Here is a 22,444-nt window from a genome sequence, read left to right as displayed (position 1 = left end):
CCCTCTGCTGGCCTGTACTCAAAATACCTACATTTCAAATTTATTTCTGTACATAATGGCTTGGTATTTCATCAAAATCATCATTTGGTATCCAAACACTGTCTTAAAGGGAGAGTTCATGGTTTTTTCTACATGAGGAGTTACTGGTGATATTGGTGGGTGGAAATTACAACAGAAAAACAGCTGTTATGACAATATGAGAAAACCTTGGGCCATGGTGTTAGAACAAGTGTTAGCCTGTCAGTGAAAGAGTGATAGGCTGTGTGTAGTTTCATGGACGCAATTGTGAAAGCTCTCTTTGTTTTCTTTTTTGGATGAATGAATTTTAGTGGTGTCAGTGGTGTCAGGGCAACTCTCAAAGTAAGAATGTCATTGCCTGTAACCATGTTTACGTTTGCTGTGTACATGACAATTAACCTCTTGAATCTTGAATCTTGAAACATCAATGAAATAACAAATGAAAAAAGAGGAGTTTTTGGTGACATTTGCCCCCACTGTCTATGTGATTTGCCAATTTTAGCCTATTACATTTCTTTAAAGACACTCCAGTGTTTGACATTATAGTTGAGTGTATTAGTAAGCTATTATATTGCTCAAATTATCCTAAGCCACAACTGAAAACATAACTATTCCCATTTCAAGGCATTATGACCTCAATTATATGCTCTTATTTGAACATGTAGTGACAAAATGCCATAAAACAAAGCTTATTAATTGCCATAACTGTGATAAACAGTACAGAGCCGGGCAGTAAATCAGCTGGGATGTACCGAGAACATTCCAGCAATGTTATAGTAAAATGTCATTGTGTGAGTTAATAACAGGCTCAGCGCCATGTTACTGAATCATGTTGTTAATGTACTGCCGATTTTATTTCTACATTTATTTTTCGTGTATTTTCGTACAGTAGATTTACCGTGTATAAATGATTGCCGTTAGTCTGATCAGTGGTTGGTTTGAACGGCGTCACGACTAGAACGGTCACCTGGATCTCTGATTGGCTCAGAGCGCTGATCCGGGTACTGCGCTAGAACGAGCCCATTAGCTAAAGGTACCAATATGGCGGAGGTAAGAGGGAAAACAGGGGAGAAGCAATCGATCTTAAATCGATATTTTTAAAATTTGTGTCCTGTATTTTTCATTTCTACGCTATCGATTGAGAAAAGGGTAGTTTTTTCCTGCCGTGTAGCGTGTTTCGTGTCATAATTGTGGTGTTAATTCCTCTAAAATATGCTTGAATGTCTGGACTGATCCTTCACTACAAGGCCGCTGCGCCTCGCTCGCTCAGCTGCTTTGGTGTAGCGGCTGTGTAAATTGATACGTAAATTTTACGTTAGCTTGCTGGTTAAAGGAAATAACAGCTTATATCGCTTTTGTTATGAATGGAAATGTATTTCCTCTGTTTAGGCTAAATTACCGGCACATATACTGTTAATATAATCCATCTCTGTCGATTGCAGTGCCGAGCAAACGAAATTAGTGTTTACATTTTTCGATGCATAACGTTAACAGTAAGCTGTGGGGTTAGCTTGCTGGCTAGCTAACTGTTACAGAAGCCGACACTGCGTAAATCGTACTGTCCCCTCCAGATATTCCTCTGTTTTAACTTCGACGACACTCACGAAAGGGATCATTTCAATTCCGGTGTTTAAAGGTTCATTTTGCTCTCAGTTGCGCTCAGTGTTTAGCGTTCACCGCGGCTAGCGTTACATTAGCCACCTATTCCAGGTAACGTTAGCGGCAAATGCAGTTTTCTTGCCAAAGTATTTACGGTGGTCATAACATAGGTCATAAAAGGCATGTTTCTCTTATTCCGCTTGATTTCATGTTTGAGTTTTAAGCGTTGGCATAAAAATTGAACCTGTTTCAAGTCATTTATGCTCTGGCTTTATGTTTTGCAGGCTTCCCTAGGGAGTTCAAGTCCAGGTAAGAAAACCTCTGCTGTAGATTATCATGTACTTAATTAAGTGTGTCTTTATTTTGCATAACACAGATGTCAAGATTAAATAACACGTTATTATATATTCTGTCAGAGCTAATGGCTTGGAAATGGACATTTTTTTTGCTTTTTTGCAACACGATAACTGTAGAAAAGTATCTTAACAAGTGTGTATCTTGAATTTTCAGTGTAAAAAATCTTATTTGTGTTAAGATTTCTTTCTTTCTTTCTTTCTTTCTCGCTCAGTTGGCTCTTTATCGTCAGAAGACCATGACTTTGACCCAACAGCAGAAATGTTAGTTCATGAGTATGATGACGAGAGGACCCTGGAGGAGGAAGAATCTCTGGAGGGAGGAAGAAATTTCAGCTCAGAAATTGCAGATCTTGAAAAGGTAAAGTAATAAATGCACACAAAATGCCATTAAACAGGATATACATGAAAATGTGACATTCTGGGATTTGAAAGTGCATTTGCAATTTAAAGATTTGTATGTATTTTTAATGTGGAAACCAGAGTGTGCGTCGTCTTATTGCAGTAGGACTGTAAGTACTGACTGTCATGTCACTGGGAAAACGTGTGGTATTAAAAGGCAGTGAAAATTGCTTGTGCGACCTTTATAAGGATAAAGGAAAGACATCTGATTTAGAGCTGCAAATGGCACAATTAATAAAGGTCAACTTGGTTTTTAGTACGCATGCATTCTGTTATGCTCATTTATAAATTGTCTCTTGGTGACACTGAATTAAAATGCATTATTGCTTAAGTCATTTACTAAGTAATTGGCTATAAACTTAAGTTGGCTGTTACAATCAAAGAACAAACAAAGATGTAAATCACCTATTCAGTGGAATGTGAATTGTTTTTCAGTCAAAAACCTTTTAACGCCATTTGAATAATACATTGAAAATGCTTAATAACTTAAATCACGAGTTGCTAATTTTGCATCACCTCTTGTGTTTTTTAACAGGAGGGGAACATGCCTTTGGAGGAGCTGTTGGCCATCTATCGCTATGAGGCCTCAGCAGGCTCCAGTATAGACAGCTCATCTGGAGACCTGACTGATGAGCTGCCCGATATGACTCTGGACAAGGTAAATAATTACTGTAACGTAGTGAATAGATAGATACAGGAAAAATAATTAGATGTAAATGTATTTATTTTCAATATGAACCGGAGGGTCGCTGGTTCAAGTCCCCGTCCGGACCAAATTTGGAGCGTGGACTGGTAGCTGGAGAGGTGCTAGTTCACCTCCTGGGCACTGCTGAGGTGCCCTTGAGCAAGGCACTGAACCCCCCAACCACTTGGGGCGCCTGTCATGGGCAGCCCCCTCACTTTGACATCTCTCCATTTAATGCATGTATAGGTTCTGTTTGTGCGTGTGTGTATTTCGGGCCTGTGTGTATATACATATGACAGTGGAGTGAAAAGATTGAATTTCCCCCTTAGGGATTAATAAAGTATATAAAATTAAATTAAAAATTAAAAAAAAAAGGAAAAAAAAAGAGATATTTTGTTGATCGTCCTTGGACTGCCCCAGTTTACAACTGACATTATTCTTTCTTTCTTTCTTCCTAGGAGGAAATAGCTAAAGACCTTCTGTCTGGGGACTATGAGGAGGAGACCCAGTCCTCAGCTGATGATCTGACCCCTTCAGTCACCTCCCATGAGGCTACTGATTTCTTCCCAAGAACACTTCGATGTAAGTGGCACATGCTTTAAAAGCACTTCTTGCCTGTAGCTTTGCAGGATTAAAGCTTGTCATGTTATACAATACAATGCCGTGCTGCCAAATTCAATACATTTTGGCTGAAACAGATATTTGAAATATTTAATCAATAGTAAATTAATTTACGCCAGTTGTTTTCTTAATATTTTCTTAATCCATCATAGTCTATTAAAAGTTTAGTAGACCCTATTTTGTGACCTTTCCCTTCACAGTTTCCTAAAGCCCATGATGACATCATCTGATGTCTTGGTTTGTGGGATCAATAGTCCAAATCAAAGAGATAACTGGTTTGCTTTCACAAGAGAAAAATAAAAGCAGCAACTCCTTACAATTCAGAAGCTACAACTAGTAAATATTTGTAGGGATCGGCCAATGTAACTATTAAATCTGTTTTGATTTTAAGCAAAACACTGGACCAGACAGGTATTCTGAATGTTACCAGGGTTTGCTGCTCCAAAGTACAACACAGTGCACCGTGTTCCAGCTGCAAACTAGCATCTAGATCAGGGGTAGGCAACCTGTGGCTCCGGAGCCACATGTGGCTCTTTAGCCCTTGTCCAGTGGCTCCTTGAGCCTTTGAGAAAAGAATTCTATGGAAATTCATTTCATGAATCCAAATGTTGCTGAACTTCGATAGCAGTGGCTGTTTAGTTATGGATGCCAAATCCAAAAATGTAAATCGTATAAAATAGAGAATGTAGTAGTGCGTGGCCAGATTTGTTTGCTCTCACTGCCAGCTCTGCAAAATTTAAGTACCAAATAATCATAAATAGTGCCCTGCACAGTGGCCACCTTGTGGTAAAACATATTAACAAATGCTTATTTAGACCATAAGTATACGCTAATTTAGACTTAATAGGCTATTTACCTTGATTATAAGGCTCAAACATGTTTTGCGGCTCCACACAGATTTTTTCAAATTATTCTTGGTCAAAAATGGCTCTTTTAATGGCAAAGGTTGCAGACCCCTGATATAGATTATCTAGTTGCATCACGAAACATCAGAGCTCTCTGTCTACACTGGATTCATTAAATTTGCGCTTCTGTCAGGCCTGCTTTATGTAAACAGACCACGTAAATATCAGCTGTTTGCTTAAGATCAGATTGGAGACGTAACCACTTAAAAGACGAGTGAGTAGCCTACTCACTATCTACTACTTTGTACCGTTACTTTTTGAAACCGAAAACACACGTGTCATATTGTGATATTTATTGGAAATGACAATATAGCCAACAGTCATTTTAGCTCATCCAAAACGTTCAGCTCCCTGGTGATGTCCCTTCAGCCAGCCTCTACCTTATTTAGGTTTTTACAGTAAAATAAAAAGGTATAGGACAGATAATTCCTCAACCTAATTTAATAAATTATCCGTTCCTCATCCATTGTGGCGCTCTCAAATCAAGCGACAGACATAAATAGGAACAGAGGTCTGACAAGAGTTCAGTTCACAACAGCAACACTGCCTCACCTGGCATTATTCAGAACACCTCTTAAGACAGCTTTAAATCCAAAATGTTGTCATATTGGTGCAGTTTTAATTTTCTTGCGATGTCTCCTCTTGTGACTCCAGAACACACGAACTTTGTTGTGAACAAACCGTGCATTTGCTGCTCTGCCCCTTCTATCTCCTGAAATTTGATGATCTTCTTGTTGCCGACACCTTTAGTCTCTTTTAATAAATATAATATTACAGTGCTGACATTGTCATTGCTTATTATTAATGCATACATGTTGGATTCAGCGCCATGATGCTGTCAGCACAGGTTGCCAACTTAGGCTACTTTTTAATTTGCCATAATGTGTTATAATGAATCAGCCAGTTTGCATGAAATCAAGCTGGTTTAAGCTTGTATAACTGGAATTTTTTTTGAAAAATGACTTCAACATAATCAGTTATTTAAATGATTATTGATTTTGATTGATTTTTTGTCAATTGACTAATGCTTTTAGCGCTATAAGACATTATATAAAGAATAAACTCTTAGGTAGTGTTGTTTCCTAAATTTCTAAATTAAAGAAACATTTAAATATGTCAATCAACTTCGCATTTAGAACTATCTCAGCAATATTTACCATTTCCGAGCACCAGTTTGTGGTTAAAGAAATCTCCCCTACCTTCCTATTATAGTACCAAATTGACACCAGGTTTGGCAGGTAAAGCATCAAGCCTTAGCTCACAGGGTATGCCATTGAAAATCAACGTATGTTAATGTGTTTATGTGTTGTTTATTTTATCATCAGCCAACGCTATCTCTGATGGTGATAAAGAGTCAGAGTGTGATGAAGATGGCCCAAGCCCAGAAGACTCCAGAAAGGTAAATGACACATTTTGGAGCACACTGAGAGCCATAGAAATAGTTAACTAACCTGTTTTAAGTTGAATCAACACAGGTTTGTTAAACATGCTCTGTTTTGTCTTTGGTTTGAATCTTATTCTAGGAAATAATGGTGGGAACACAGTACCAAGCAGAGGTTCCTTCTGGCCTCTGTCACTACAAAGATGGGGAGAAAGGTGACTGCTGCTTTTTTTCTGTTCAGCATGTGTGCCTGACGTGTTCTTTGATGTGATAGCTTACAGTGTTGCTATCCGTACAATGAAGATAATGTGCAGACGGTGACTAATCTTACCTTTACGTACTATCTTACGCAGTTTATGAAGATGAAGACGAGTTATTATGGAGCCCAGGTACTTTGCCAGAAAACAAGGTTAGATCCTTCCTGTGTGACGTGTTGTCGCGGACAACAGATGAAAAGACAGGATGTGACAAACCATGGATGCATGTTCGAGACAATGAGCAGGTCAGTCACATCTTTATTTATCAATCCTTTCATGTTGAAAACAGTGATGAGCATAGTATTAGTAATGTATGTGTTTTTAAACAATGTACATACATTTTCAGTGTCTTTCATTTGTCACATCCCGAAGCCATTGTGCTTGGAATACTTAAAATAATTTGTTTATATGGTACATTGATTCGTTGGCCAATATTCCAGTCTTGACCACTCCACTCTTTCCACATAGGCTTTGTATGAGCTTGTCAAGTGCAACTATAACACTCGCGAAGCACTAGAGAGACACTGCAACCGTGTAAAGTCCTCGAAAGGTAAGAACAGGAAACCATTTATTGCTACATCCATGCAGAAGCTGTGATTTGTGACATTAGGCAAAGGACATTGGTACATCAGTAGCAAATAATATATTGTGGGCTCACAGCACTGTCAGAAAGACTTTGCAGTCAATTTGCTCCTTCTGTCTAACTTAACTTTTAGGATTTCTGGTTTGGCACAGCATATAATTGAGGAGACTGCCAAGATTGTCCTTTTATTATTCTGGTTGTAGATTTGTGTCGCCAGCCAGATTATCTGTAATCACAGAGTAAAACGTACTCAGAGATGCTATAGCATTTAAATAGTTCCTAGCAACCCGTGAGCATTGGTTGAAATGTTTTGCAGACAAAGAATAAAGTAGAAGTAGTAGAATAAAGACCTCCAAGACCTAATAATCTGCTTTGTTACCAATTAGTTTGTCCATCTTTTGAATGTGATATCTCAGGAAGGAATGCCTTGAGGGAATTTCTTTAATTTGGCACAAACGTCCACTTGGACTCAAAGATGAACTGATTAGAATTTGGTGGTCAAAGGTCACTGCGACCTCACAAAACATTTTTATGGCCATAGCTCAAGAATTCATTCGCTAATTGTGACTAAATATCTAATAGGATAAAAGGACGAAGTCCTTAATTAATTAATTATTTAATATCAAAAAGGTCAAAGATCAGCTTACTGTGATATCACGATGAACATGAAGCATCCATGTTTTGCCAACATTTTTTATTAAATTCCATTGAAGTCCTCACTACATATGAGTCTGGACAGAAATGGATATAAACTTGGCTGATTAGTGGAGGCACCCAATCATGAGGCAATAATTCTAGTTTCCAAAATCTATAGTTGCCTTCTGTTGGATCATGAATATCCACAGTGAACATTAGGCCCATCCAGCTGTTCATTTGCAAGGTTTTTTTGGTTGGACAGGAGTAAGCAGATGGAAAGTCAAATAACCTTTTGGATTAAAGTTAAAAAAAAAAAAAAAAAAAGCTTTTTTACTTGTCATAAAAGTAGAAGTCTTGTTAAAGCACACACTGAAGAAACATAGAATAATAATTAAATGTAAGTAAAATACATTTCGAAAGAAATATTAGTCAAATGTGGCTCTTAATTTGATGCCAATCCCATGTACATGTACTGATCTTTTCATTTCTAATTAATAAATGATTTCTATCCTTATTTTAATCAATCTAAAACTGGTTCATTGCAATTTGAATGCCGTCCCAATTGTAACATCAGAGTTTTTACTTCATTTTAAATATCCCACTCCATTAGGAACCACTATAAGCTCTCTCCTAACAGTCCCACAGTAACTCGTGACTAACATTGCTTATTATTTGACACTTGTATTGACATGGTAAAAGGTTCCTCTGTCTCACCTCTGTAGACAAATGATTACTGCCTAACTGTTGGTGAATCATTCCCCAACATTTTCATTACTTTAAAAGGAGCACCATTTGTTTAAGTGTAAAAGAGAGCATAAACTCACTCATTAGCATGCAATGAGCTGCACTGATGCTCATGGTGATTTTATGTGGCAGTTAAAATCCATTCTGTACAGGAACGAACAGTATTAACAAACCCACATTGAGGTGAATGCCTGCACCCATTGTGCTGTGGATATACAGTGCCTTCAACCCAAACTGAATGGTGTTTATTATATGTCCCTAATGTTCCTCAGGATGGAGCAATAATATAGAAACCATCTTTTAAAACCAACAAAAAACAAACCACTAACACAACATTGTTGCCTTTTATTTGTTTTTAATTAACACATCACTTACAGTCTACAAAAAAACCCCACACAGTATCACAAAAGCACTTTTTATTACAAGACTGTATGTAATTGCATTCCACAATATCCAGGGGATTGTATTTTTCTGGTCACTGATCTTTAACCTTTGCATCTAAACCTTAATTTCTGATATTTGATCATTATTTATATCCAGTTGTCATGTCATGTGTTAATCTTTCTATCAGTTTAAGAGGGATGTAAGTTTCAGTCCTGTGTTTTGAATTTTCTTGGTCTACACTTTTGTTTTGTGCACCAAAAATGTATCAATGTATATCTCCTTTTCTTTCAGAAAAATCACCTCCGTGGTCAGAAGAGGAATGCAAGAACTTTGAGCATGCACTACAGATGTATGACAAGAATTTTCACCTCATACAGAAACATAAAGTGAGTCTTTATTCATGACCTTATGAGATTCCCCTTTTACACAAGCATGAAAAGGAACACATACAAAGCTGTGAAAAGCCAGCTTCACTTTATAATTACCGTATTGCCCCCTTTCAGGTCACAACACGAACAGTAGCTGAATGTGTGGCGTTTTACTACATGTGGAAAAAGTCGGAGCGCTTTGACTTCTTTGTGCAGCAGAATCGTTTTGGGAAGAAAAAGTACAGCAGCTATCCTGGTGTAACGTAAGTGGCAAAACAAGATTCTGTTTTCAGTCCTTTCATGTTTTGCTTATTTTTCTATTATTACAGTGAACTCTGTAAATTTAAAAAAAAAAAAGTTCACATAATTTTGAAGAAAACCTTAAAATGAAACATGACTCTGTATCCAGTGACCTGATGGACAGGCTGGTGGATGAAGCAGAAGGACTGGCAGTGGACAGTTCCTCCTCCGTGTGTTCAGGAGCAGGTGGAGGAGGAAGGCTGGAGACCACCACAGACCAACAGCTCAGCCTGCTGAACTCCATCACTGCCAGCGACCTCACAGGTTAGTCATGGTGTTTAGTTCTCCATAGTATACTATGACAATTTTTGTGACATACTTGAGAATGACATTTTTATGGAATACTACACTGTGACTTTATTATGTAGTATATATTTTATTATGTTGATCAATTCTGAACACACAACATTTATGCATGTCCGTCCATCCAGGGAGAGGGATCCCTCCCAAGTTGCTCTTCCTGAGGTTTCTCATATTTTTCTTCCTGTAACAGGAATCTTACAAGTTTAGTGCAAGCTACATTGTGCGACAAGAATCAAGAATATACAATGACGTCTGATGATATTTTTAATGGCATACTATACTATGATGTTTTTATGACATTTTTAGGTCATACTATACTGTGACGTTTTTGTGACATTTTTTACATCGTACTATACTGTGATGTCTTTATGACATTTTTATGGCATACTATGACGTTTTTATGACGTTTTTAGGGTCATACTATATCATGCTGTTTATATGACTTTTTTTGGGTCATACTATACTATGACGTTTGTGTGACATTTTTTAGGTTAACGTCATAGTATAGTATGCTATACTATGACCTTTGTATGACCTTTTTTTAGGTCATACTGTACTATGATGTTGCGTTTATTATTATGTCATGCTAATGTTTGCCCCCAGTGTGAATGTTTCTTGATCAAAGTCTATTACTGCTTTCAATTGAGCTTCCTTTGTCTTTGCAGCTTTGAGTAACACTGTCGCCACAGTGTGCAACCCTGCAGAGGTTGGTTGCATGGACTCCTACAGTTTTCCACCATTGGAAAGTCTCCATCGTGGGTCCCTGAACCACGACGAATCCCTTGGGTTCCCTTCTAATGGCGCAGATCCCGACTGCCTCAACATGCTTGACGCTGGCTTCTACCACTCTGACCTGGGCCAGCTAGGAGGAGTGTGTGTCAACAAGGACTGCGAGCGGCCCTCCAAGAGACTCAAGATGGCCCTGCCTGACTCCTTTATCAATGACGTGTCTGTGGGTAACCTTGGAGTGGACTTCGAAGCAAGACGGACATCGACGCACCACCACCGAATCACCGGCGCCAAAATGGCAGTGTCTGTCACAGACTTTGGGAGTTTGGCTGGCAGCGGTGAGCCCAACGGGTTTCTGGGAGCACATGCACGGCACCACACACAGCACACTGCGGCACTTCAGTCAGAGTGATCTTCCTCATCTTCATCCCTTGTTCTTCCCTTTTGAGATCCCTTATCCCGCTTGTACATAAGACTGACCTCACTGGAGAATCTGATTTGTTTAAATTTTATTATATATATATATATATATCTATATATATGTATATGAATATACTTTTTTGTTTTCATTTTTTTGTGTAATATGACATCAGTGATGTCTATCATATAGAACTAAAATCTTGATTTCTCTCAAGAGTTTATATAGCCATTTATTTTATTCTCGTTTTGCGGTCTTGAGATGTGTGACGTCCATGTACAGTGGGGCCCAGAGGCTGCAGTAGGAGAGTTGTGTATCTTCCTCCCTCACATCTTCGCACAACATCTTCACAGCTACAGTATGTTATCCTGCCATTCTTTTCAGCTGCCAAAATTGGCTCAGTTTTCTGCCTCTAGTGTCAGTATTTAGTTGCTTGTTTATGTTGTTTGAAGTGGTACTTTTTTTTTCCTTTTTTAAATTAGTGTTTGGTTTACAGGTACTTCTTAGTGACCAGGCTGGTGCAAATGGTTTTCTTTGGTCCCCAAATAAACCTGGCTAGATATTGTATGAAGAGCAACACTAGCATGGAGATTAGCTTTGAGAAACAGGAAGTGTGGTGGCTTCAGCTGCTCAGGCCTTCGAGTTTGGTTTTCTTTCTTATTTTCTCCTGTGGAAGCTTGTCTGCAGTTGGTCTGCTGGTTTACGTTTTCAACTGTTCAAAATGGCCAAACTGGAACGTGAGTGTTTGCTGCAGTTTATTTTTCTTTATCCAATGTAGTCAAACATTACAGTCCCCTTGATTAAAGTTTTTCTATCAGATTTTTAATCAGCTGAAGAAGAATACCTGTGCAGAGGAACATAATGGGAGTCACTTTGTTTTACAGTTGAAATTGAGGGTTTTTTATTTTTTATTTTTTCTGCTTCTTTCTCAGAGATCAGTCAGACCAACAAACCATAACAGCAATATTGCCATTGGTTAGGTAAAGAGTCCTTTAAAGATAATCATCAGGCACTGTCAAGTGTGTATTTATTACATATACTTTTACCTTTGTGAGATTTTTTTTTTAATCCTTTCACTCATGCGACTCTGGGGCAGGTTGAGCTTTACATGTCCTTTAGTTAGTAGTACAAATGTTAGAATACGCTCCCAAATCAAGTAATGCCATTTTTAGACCACTTAGCGAGCTTGGGTAAACCTGCTAGCAGTATTATATCTTTATTTAAAGCCACTCAGATTTTGTATTCAACCTCTGCCTAACCTGTACGGACGAGAGAATGCCCTGTGCGACCTAGTCGACAGTTTCTTGGAGTCTCGTAGCAGAAATGGAGCTGTTGTCTGTTGACTGAAGTCTATAATTGTGAATTGTAAAATGTTTAGCGGGTCATCGTCAGTTGATTGGATGCAGTAGTAGTGTTTACTTAATTTATCTATGCATTGTGCTATGAATAATTAGTTTGTTTCAGGGGTACATCATGTTCGTCATGTCCATAGATCTAGTAATTCACCGTTATGTATGTACAGACAGGATTCATGCTTATAAACCATTATTAAGTTTGATCAAGTAATTAAGTTTTTCCAAGCCCAGCATCAGAGGAGATATTCACTTCTGCGTTTCATGTAAATAATTAGCAAATAGCCTTTAAAAAGTCTATTAACTGACCTCTTACACTTGTGAATCTATGTTGATACAAAGGTTTTAATTTGATTCCTTGTCAAAAGGCAATAATTTGTAGATATGTACAGATATTTTGGGTTTTGCATTTTACCAGTTGACTTGGTGTTTGAATTTTGTTTCTCTTTGGAAAGTCATGATCCCCAGGACACGGCTGAAACCACGCATGCCAGCTGTGTCTAATTTCTCAAGTGTACCACTGACAACGGCTTTACCTGAAGACGTATTGATATTACTCAATGTTGCAATTTTGCCTTCAAAACTTGCAGCCATGTGTAAAAGACGCTCATATTTCTTTCTTCAATTTTTTTCTTTTTTTTTTCCATGTTGTCGTCTATATTTGTCTCGATGGTAAAGGGATGGCTGCTGCTCTAAGTATGTGGAGAGCTAGTTTCTCTTTTAATGCAATGTGCATAATGCAGTAGGTCCTCCAAGCTCTTCTAGCTTTAGCAGTGCAGTGATATTTATTTCACCTGTGGTTTGTACAAAGACTCAGAAAAACTGTCAGAATGTAAAGGCCATTAAGTAGTAGAAGTAGGTTTTTCACCACCCTGTGAACTCTCGAAAATGTGATATTTTATTGATATCTCTGGTATGAGACTTGTGTGTGCAAGAAAGCACTAAACAAATTTATTTTATATTTTGTATTGTGTTTTGAAGTTTAAAAAGGAAAAAAAAAAAATTATAGCAGTTGTGGTTTTGAAAAAGAAAACTCGAGTCCTTTGATGAAAAACAAAAACACCTTTGTGAATAAAAACCTACAAAACTTAAAAATGTATATCCAGAAATATAGACAATCAAAAACTTCACTATGAGAAATGTTCAAGAAGCTATCTTTATTGTTTATAAGAATTGTACATAAACATTGAGTTGTTTTTTTTTTCTTTTGTTAAACATTATTTTGTATTTTCTGTTGTACTTTAATACCTTGTGTACAGATCCAGAAATAAAGCTCTGGAAAAGGTTCAGACATGATTTCACGTTCTTTATCGTAGAAATGTTGCATATTGATACAGAAAGATTGTGGTTTTAGTACAGAGTTAACATTACAAACTAAGAGAAAACACCTTCCTTCTTCCTCTATGACAATTTTATGATTTTTGAAACAACATACTATACTATAACATTTTTATGATTTTTCAAACGACATGCTATACTATGACATTTTTATAATTTCTAAAAAAAACATGCTATGACATTTTTATCATTTTTAAAACGACATACTATGACATCATTTTTGAAACGACATGCTATGCTATGGCATTTTTATGATTTTTAAAACGACATACTATGACATTTTTATGATTTTTGAAACGACATGCTATACTATGACATTTTTCATCATTTTTCAAACAACATACTATACTAAGTCATCTTTATGATCTTTGAAACGACATACTACACTGACATTTTTATCATTTTTTAAAACGACATGCTATACCATGACATTTTTATCATTTTTGAAACGACATGCTATGACATTTTTATCATTTTTTAAAACGACATGCTATACTACGACATTTTTATCATTTTTTAAAACGACATGCTATACCATGACATTTTTATGATTTTTGAAACGATATACTATACTATGACATTTTTATGATTTTTGAAACGACATGCTATAGTGACATTTTTATAATAATAATAATAATAATACATTTTATTTGAAAGCGCCTTTCAGGACACTCAAGGTCACTGTACAGAAAATATAAAAACAAAGATATAAAAGATAAAAGACAACAAACAATAAAAAGGGAGGGGGGACCGTGTGAAGCAGTTTAGAGAGAGTAAGCAAGTCTGAACAGATGAGTTTTGAGTTTAGATTTGAAGATGGGCAGGGTGGCAGAGTTACGGAGGTCAGGTGGCAGTGAGTTCCAGAGTTGCTGCCCGCCTTAGCTCTATGGGGAGCAGAGCTTTCAGCCGCTCTGCTCCCCATAGAGCTAAGGCGGGCAGCGGGTACAGTGAGATGGAGGGAGGAGGAAGATCTGAGGGCATGGGATGGGGTGACAACGTGCAGGAGGTCAGAGAGGTAAGGAGGGGCGAGGTTATGGATAGACTTGTAGGTGTACAGAAGGATTTTGTAAGTGATTCTTTGATTAACCGGGAGCCAGTGGAGTTGCTGAAGGACGGGGGTGATGCGGTGAGGAGAGGGGTTTTGGTGATGATCCGGGCAGCAGAGTTCTGAACCAGCTGAAGTTTATGGAGGGACTTTTGAGGAGGCCAAAGAGGAGTGAATTACAATAGTCAAGGCGGGAGGTTACAAGGCTATGGACGAGGATGTGTGGGGCGTGAGGGAGGGGCGGAGACGATTGATGGAGCGCAGGTGGAAATAAGCAGACCGGGTGATTCTATTAATGTGAGATTGAAAGGATAGTGTACTGTCGAGGATGACACCCAGACTCTTAACCTGAGGGGAGGGGGAGACTAAGGAGCTGTCGATGGAGAGAGAGAAGGTGTCAACTTTAGATAGGGTGGATTTGGTGCCAATGAGTAGGAATTCAGTTTTATTGCTGTTTAATTTTAGAAAGTTAGAGGTGAACCATGATTTTATTTCAGAAAGACAGGATGTGAGGGAGGGGGGTGGGAGTATGGAGTTAGGTTTGCAAGAGAGGTAGAGCTGGGTGTCATCCGCGAAGCAGTGGAAATTAATGTTAAATTTGCGAAAGATATGGCCGAGGGGAAGGAGGTAGGTTACGAAGAGGAGGGGCCCCAGGACAGAGCCCTAGGGCACACCTGTGGTGACTGGGGAAGGGTCAGAGGAGAAAGATTTAAGCTGTATGAACTGAGTGTGGTCTGTGAGATAAGAATGGAACCAGTGAAGGGGGGTGTGGGTGATGCCAATTGAGGAGAGTCTGCTGAGGAGGATGGGGTGTGAGATGGTGTCAAAGGCCGCACTCAGGTCGAGGAGGATGAGAATGGAGAGTGAACCGGTGTCAGCTGCAGTGAGGAGATCATTGGTGATTTTGATAAGTGCAGTTTCAGTGCTGCGACGTGGACGGAAACCAGACTGGAAGGGTTCATACAGACTGTTTAGAGTGAGATGTGCGTGAAGTTGGGAGGAGACTATTTTTTCAAGAATTTTGGAGATGAAAGGTAAGTTGGAGATAGGGCGGAGATTATTGAAGTCGTTGGGATCTGAACCAGGTCTTTTCAGGATTGGGGTGACAGCAGCAGTTTTGAAAGCTGAAGGGACAATACCGGTGGACAGTGAAGAGTGGATAATGGCAGAAATGAGGGGAAGCAGAGAGGAGAGGGAGGATTTGACCACGGTTGTGGGGATAGGGTCCAGCAGGCATGTGGAGGGCTTTATCATTTTTAAAACGACATACTATACTATGACATTTTTATCATTTTTCAAACAACATACTAAGTCATTTTTATGATATTTGAAACGACGTGCTATACTATGACATTTTTATCATTTTTTAAAACGAAATACTACACTATGACATTTTTATGATTTTTGAAACGACATGCTATACTATGACATTTTTATCATTTTTTAAAACGACATGCTACACTATGACATTTTTATGATTTTTGAAACGACATGCTATACTATGACATTTTTATCATTTTTCAAACAACATACCATACTAAGTCATTTTTATGATCTTTGAAACGACATGCTATATCATTTTTAAAACGACACACTACACTATGACATTTTTATCATTTTTTAAAACGACATGCTATACTATGACATTTTTATGATTTTTGAAACGACATGCTATACTATGACATTTTTATGATTTTTACGACAGCTATACTGATATTTTTATGATTTTTAAACGACATGCTATACTATGACATTTTTGATTTTTGAAACAACATGCTATCCTATGAAAATTTTATGATTTTTGAAACAACATACTATACTGACATTTTTGTCATTTTTCAAATGACATACTATGCTGACATTTTTATGTTTTTTAAAACAACATACTATACTATGAAATTTTTATCATTTTCGAAACGACATGCTATGCTATGAGAATTTTATGATTTTTGAAACGACATGCTATACTGTGACATTCATTTTTACAACGACATACTATACTATGACATTTTTATCATTTTTCAAACAACATACTATACTATGACATTCATTCATTCATTCATCTTCTAACCGCTTCATCCTCTTGAGGGTCACGGGGGGGGGCTGGAGCCTATCCCAGCTGACATCGGGCGAGAGGCAGGGTACACCCTGGACAGGTCGCCAGACTATCGCAGGGTTGACACATAGAGACAGACAACCATTCATGCTCACATTCACACCTACGGACAATTTAGAGTTATCAATTAACCTAGTCCCCAATCTGCATGTCTTTGGACTGTGGGAGGAAGCCGGAGTACCCGGAGAGAACCCACGGTGACACGGGGAGAACATGCAAACTCCGCACAGAAGGGCTCCCACACCCAGGATCGAACCGGGAACTCTCGCCTCTTGCCGTGAGGCGAGAGTGCTAACCACCACACCACCGTGCCGCCTATACTATGACATTTTTATCATTTTTCAAACTACATACTATACTAAATCATTTTTTTCATTTTTCAAACGACATACTATACTAAGTCATTTTTATCATTTTTCAAACGACATACTATGCTGTGACATTTTCATGATTTTTGAAATGAAATACTATGACATTTTTCTCATTTTTAAAATGACATACTATACTATGACATTTTTCTCATTTTTGAAATGACATACTATACAATGACAATTTTTCATTTTTAAAACGACATGCTATGACATTTTTATGATTTTTGAAACGACAGACTGTACTATGACCTTCTTTTCATTTTTAAAACGACAAACTATACTATGACATTTTTAAAACGACATGCTATACTATGACATTTTTAGGATTTTAAAAACGACATACTATACTATGACATTTTTATCATTTTTGGAACAACATACTATACTATGACATCGTTATCATTTTAAAATGACATACTATACTATGACATTTTTATGATTTTTGAAACGACACACTATACTATGACGTTTTTATGACATTTTTTTAAGGTCATGCTACACTATTAAGTTTTTATGATATTTTAAGGTCATACTATGATGTTTTTATGACTTTTATTTAAGGTCACACTATACTATGACGTTTTTATGACATTTTTTTAAGGTCATACTATTCTATGAAGTTTTTATGACATTTTTAAGGTCATACTATACTATGACATTTTTATGACATTTTTAAGTCATACTATACTTTGACGTTTTTACGACTTTTTTAGGTCATACTATACTATGACGTTTTTATGACTTTTTTTTAAGGTCATACTATACTATACTATGAAGTTTTTATGACATTTTTAAGGTCATACTATATTTTGACGTTTTTATGACATTTTTAAGTCATACTATACTTTGACGTTTTTACGACTTTTTTAGGTCATACTATACTGTGACGTTTTTATGACATTTTTTAGGTCATACTATACTATGACGTTTTTATGACTTTTTTTAGGTCATACTATACTGTGACGTTTTTATGACATTTTTAAGTCATACTATACTTTGACGTTTTTACGACTTTTTTTAGGTCATACTATACTGTGACGTTTTTACGACTTTTTTTAGGTCATACTATACTGTGACGTTTTTATGACATTTTTTAGGTCATACTATACTATGACGTTTTTATGACTTTTTTGAAGTCATACTATACTATGCTGGTTTTATGACATTTTTAAGGTCATATTATACTGTGACGTTTTTATGACATTTTTTAAGTCATACTATGCTATGATGTTTTTATGACTTTTTTTGGTCATACTATACTATGACGTTTTTATGACTTTTTTTAGGTCTTACTATTACCAATCCTAATAATTGCTTGTTGGGTTTCAGTTTTACTGGTGCTTTCTTTCAATTTGAAATGTTAACTTTGTACTACTGGCTTTGGAAATTGAAGTTGAAAAGAAACAATCTCAGGTCAAATTTCAATTTACAATTTTAATCACACATAGATGTTCAAACTTTCCAATTTTCTCAATAACCCTTGAGCTTTGACATGATGAAGGCCATGTGACATGGTTAAAAGCAATTAATAATTCATTACCTTGGTCTTCTAAGAGGAATGGGTAGAGTAAGAAAGTCCTCAGCTAGAGTCACTTCTATACCACTGTCCTTTAGGGCATCTTCTGCCTGTCTCTTGAGCTCTGAGACATCGTCCTCGTCACCTTCCTTCTGCAGAGAGCAAGGTTTGTATCTCTGGCTGAAATGGTGCAGCACCAGCCTCCGTGCACAACAAGCCCTAGCCAACGCTGCCGCCATTTCAGGTGTACTGTGTCCATGGTCCACCGCTTTCTCCCGGTGCTCGTCCCCAAGGGTGGCCTCGTGAACTAGAATGTCCGCTTCATTGCACAGCCTCAGTGGTCCTTCCCCAAGAGCTGAGCTACAGTCTCCTAAGATGCAAACTTTCCTCCCAGGAATGGCTTCTTCCAGCACTTCACTTGGTAGAATGACACGCCCACTCTCCAGAGTTACAGGCTCACCAGCTTTCAGCCTCCCATAAAGCGGCCCTGGTTTCAGGCCTAGGCAGCAAAAATGAGATCAAATTAGACCATTCACAATCATAGTAAAGTATTATGGCATGGTCATATTATAGTATTACATAAAAAAGTCACAAAAACATCATAGTATTGTATACCATAGGATAGTATGACCTACAAATCTCACAAAAATGACATAGTATAATATGACCTAAAAAATGTTGAATAGTGTTTGTTTTTCTGATTTGTGTATGTACTGTATGTATAAATGTGGCATGTGTATGTACATACTGTATGCCATTTGATACTTGCAAGATTATCCACCAACAGCAGTGTTATTTGGCCACAACCTCAACAGGAAGTTGGGAGGCTGGGAGCTAGGAGGGTTAGTGGGATTTTGTTGGGTTTTATTTTCTTTCTTGGTTATCTTTCCTTCCATGAGCAGATACCATGTTGTAAATGATTTGTATGCACTACCCTGTGCTATCTGAAAAAACTGAATGAAAAGATTTTGAACAAAAAAAATTATCACGTCATAAAGTAAGCCATTAAAAATGTCATAAAAATATCACAGTATAGTATGACATAAAAAAAATGTCATAAAAACGTCACAGTATAGTGTGACCTAAAAAAATGTCATAAAAACGTCACAGTATAGTATGACCTAAAAATGTCATAAAAACGTCATAGTATAGTATGACCTAAAAAATGTCATAAAAACGTCACAGTATAGTATGACCTAAAAAAATGTCATAAAAACGTCACAGTGTAGTATGACCTAAAAAAATGTCATAAAAACGTCATAGTATAGTATGACCTAAAAAAATGTCATAAAAACGTCACAGTGTAGTATGACATAAAAAATGTCATAAAAACGTCACAGTATAGTATGACCTAAACGTCACAGTATAGTATGACATAAAAAAGTCATAAAAATGTCACAGTGTAGTATGACATAAAAAATGTCATAAAAAACGTCACAGTATAGTATGACATAAAAAATGTCATAAAAACGTCATAGGATAGTATGCCACTTAAAATGTCAGATAAAAGTCATGGTATAGTCTGTCATAAAAAATATAGTCACAGTACACTTTACAGGTACATGTGATTAATCAGTGGTGTGGTCACTATTAATAGCCACATTTTTTGTAGCAGTCACACGTAATGACAGCCTTGCTGGTGGCGTTGAAAACCCTCACTGATGCAACACAGTCAGAAACTGCCCTTCTTCTATCAGCTGTTATTGTCACTGACAGATCTAATGAGCAGTGGAGCAGGCATGACTATTGATATGCAAATGTTTCAGGGCGTTTCTACATCTATTCATAGCTACCTGTGGGAGTGGAAAAATACAAGTCATACAATTCAAGAAAAGAAAGAAAAAGAAATAAAAAGAGACACAAAGTGCATTTACCTAGTTCCTTCAGGATTTCAGTCTTCAGTCTTCCAGGTCGATCATGCTCCTGAATGCAAAAACCAAAGGAGGGGATGCGGTGAAACAACCTGAAGGCCTTCACCACAAACGTCTTATCCTCAAAGAGGGGATAACAGTCACTTGAGACATCCAGGGGGATCGTCCTGCCAGGCTGCTCCTGTGGGTGCAGAGGACCGTGCTCTGTTGTCATCTGCAGAGACACAACACACATCATTAAAGATTGCATGCTCCTGTGCGGGTGGAGAACACTGTCACTGCTGTCTCTTGGGCTGAGGATACATTTTCACAAAAGTTTAAATGAATGGATGTCAAGCAGACTATCTCAGTTAACATTTGGGCACAGGAGATTAAAATTACACACACTTAAAAATGCAAACTGTTACTGACCTCACAAAAAGAAAAGTTTTCAAAGCACAGTTTGTGCTTTGCACTCTGGTCTGATTTATCACCATGCAGGAATAACACCAAACTTAGTCACATACCTCCAGACTGAGCTGTCCCTCTTCTGGACTCTGGTCAGTTGTGGGCTCCAGCTCATGCACTACAGCAACATACAGAATATAGATGAGATGAGAGCAGAGTACATGAGCAATAAGTACAATAAAACAACAAAGATGAGAATGAATACAGTAAATTAGGCTGGGGTGGTATGGATCACAGTCTGTAGTGTAAGATACACACTCAACCTGCAGGGGAGGTTTGCTCTGCAGCTCATAATGTCTTGATAAACTTCCTATATACTCTGTACTATACACATGTTTGCTACCGAAAGTCAGCTTTTGTTGTTTCTGGATAAACTCATTCTGACATAAAATAAAATCTATGTGCAACCCATAGTTTATATTGGATGTTTGTGCTAAAACAAACAGATCAGCAGTGCCGTATTTACTGTAATACTGTGGCCACATTAGAGCTCAGGTGGTACATGTTGGACCTGCCTGCATAAGGGAAGAGCAGCTGTGATCCTGTGAGGCCAAGTGTCACCCTCAGAAAGTGCCGGAGGCCCCGGGGTCCATAAATGTCCACACAGTTCATGTTCTGCTGCTCAGGGTTGGTGTTGAGGCTTACAGTGCAGAGAAGACCAGGCAGCCCAAACAGGTGATCTCCGTGTAAGTGGGAGATAAAAACCTTGGTGATTCGACCTGAGAAGGAAACATGACGTATCATTACATATCACCGGTGATGTAATGGGAACAGTTTGTCCAAAGTAAATTAGATTGTAAGAGGTGGATTAAATGCAGTATGCAGTTTGTTAACTCTCCATATTTATATAAATTTCAACTAGCTTCTAAACTACAGCAGCATAAAGTTAGTTGAATTCCTGAAATTCATAATGGCTTTGGTTTTGGTGTACCACCCCAAGATTTTCAGTGGCCCCACTGCAAGTACTTTTAAGGACACCCTATAATTGTGCTAAAAATTTAGTGGACCTGTGATTAACACTGTACTCTACTTCTGGAAGGGAGTAATTAACTTTACTGAGAAACCTCTTCAGCTCCAAAGTGAAGATGACAACAAGGAGAGTTGGCGTGAGGGAAGTAGGAGCATTAATATATCATTTTGGTTATTCACCGCTGGTTTTCAGGAGCTTATTTTAGTTTCTCAGAAACTTTTAAAGGCGAGGCAGGAAGATGAGCAGCAGTGACTCACCGGCTCTGAGCTGGCTCCTCATCAGCTGGGTCTGGGTCCCCTCCCCGCAGTCAAACAGCCAACACTCCCCCTGGGTCCGCAGCACCAGAGCCGAGGCACCGCGGTGAGGAGACGGGTAGGCCGAGCCCGTCCCGAGGAAAGTCATATCCATGGCCATACTCCTAAAAGTTACAGGACAACAGGTGACAACTGTCTACAACTAGAACTGAAGCGGCATGTCTGCCATGCTCACTGTAAACAGTCACTTAGTGATGACGTAGGACGAGCGACGGTGCGGCGTTCAGGACAAGTCGGGTTGCTCGTAAATCTGATATTGGAGATGGGATTTAAGGCTCTTTGAGAGGAGCCGGATCTTGGTGAGCCGTTCCTTTCAAAGAGCCGTTCAAAAAACTGGCTCATTTGACTGATTTTTATATTTATTAAGTTTTAAGAAGCCAGCCTGGTGGTAACTCATTTTATCTTGGAAATAATCACT

General features: G+C 38.0%; 2 protein-coding genes across 2 annotated transcripts; one reads left to right on the top strand and one right to left on the bottom strand.

Annotated features, from left to right (window-relative positions):
• Window positions 1–1,050: 1,050 nt before the first annotated feature.
• On the top strand, window positions 1,051–13,327 carry mier3b (mesoderm induction early response 1, family member 3 b). The gene is made up of 13 exons (XM_049579189.1): window positions 1,051–1,068; window positions 1,902–1,926; window positions 2,186–2,331; window positions 2,908–3,030; window positions 3,516–3,639; window positions 5,909–5,982; window positions 6,107–6,179; window positions 6,318–6,466; window positions 6,690–6,771; window positions 8,860–8,954; window positions 9,072–9,199; window positions 9,346–9,500; window positions 10,205–13,327. The coding sequence occupies exons 1-13, from the start codon at window positions 1,060–1,062 to the stop codon at window positions 10,678–10,680; spliced, it is 1,659 nt and encodes a 552-aa protein (XP_049435146.1). The 5' UTR covers window positions 1,051–1,059; the 3' UTR covers window positions 10,681–13,327.
• A 4,822-nt stretch (window positions 13,328–18,149) lies between these two features.
• On the bottom strand, window positions 18,150–22,212 carry elac1 (elaC ribonuclease Z 1). Its single transcript, XM_049579570.1, has 5 exons — window positions 21,970–22,212; window positions 21,258–21,461; window positions 20,802–20,860; window positions 20,299–20,509; window positions 18,150–18,923 (listed from the first exon to the last, which is right to left on the bottom strand). The coding sequence occupies exons 1-5, from the start codon at window positions 22,124–22,126 to the stop codon at window positions 18,445–18,447; spliced, it is 1,110 nt and encodes a 369-aa protein (XP_049435527.1). The 5' UTR covers window positions 22,127–22,212; the 3' UTR covers window positions 18,150–18,444.
• Between the last annotated feature and the right edge of the window lie 232 nt (window positions 22,213–22,444).

The sequence above is a fragment of the Epinephelus fuscoguttatus genome, linkage group LG6 (assembly GCF_011397635.1).
Source record: "Epinephelus fuscoguttatus linkage group LG6, E.fuscoguttatus.final_Chr_v1".
NCBI classification, from domain to species: Eukaryota; Metazoa; Chordata; class Actinopteri; order Perciformes; family Serranidae; genus Epinephelus; species Epinephelus fuscoguttatus.
This window is presented reverse-complemented; position numbering and strand designations above follow the sequence as displayed.

Coding starts and splice junctions, on each gene's coding strand:
- elac1 (XM_049579570.1), bottom strand. CDS start 22,126: ATGGCCATGGATATGACTTTCCTCGGGACGGGCTCGGCCTACCCGTCT. Junction 20,861..21,257: donor GCTGCTCTTCCCTTATGCAG/GCAGGTCCAACA, acceptor ATGTTGCTGTAG/TGCATGAGCTGGAGCCCACA. Junction 20,510..20,801: donor AGGGACAGCTCAGTCTGGAG/GTATGTGACTAA, acceptor GTGTCTCTGCAG/ATGACAACAGAGCACGGTCC.
- mier3b (XM_049579189.1), top strand. Junction 3,640..5,908: donor CTTCCCAAGAACACTTCGAT/GTAAGTGGCACA, acceptor TTTTATCATCAG/CCAACGCTATCTCTGATGGT. Junction 9,200..9,345: donor AGCAGCTATCCTGGTGTAAC/GTAAGTGGCAAA, acceptor CTCTGTATCCAG/TGACCTGATGGACAGGCTGG.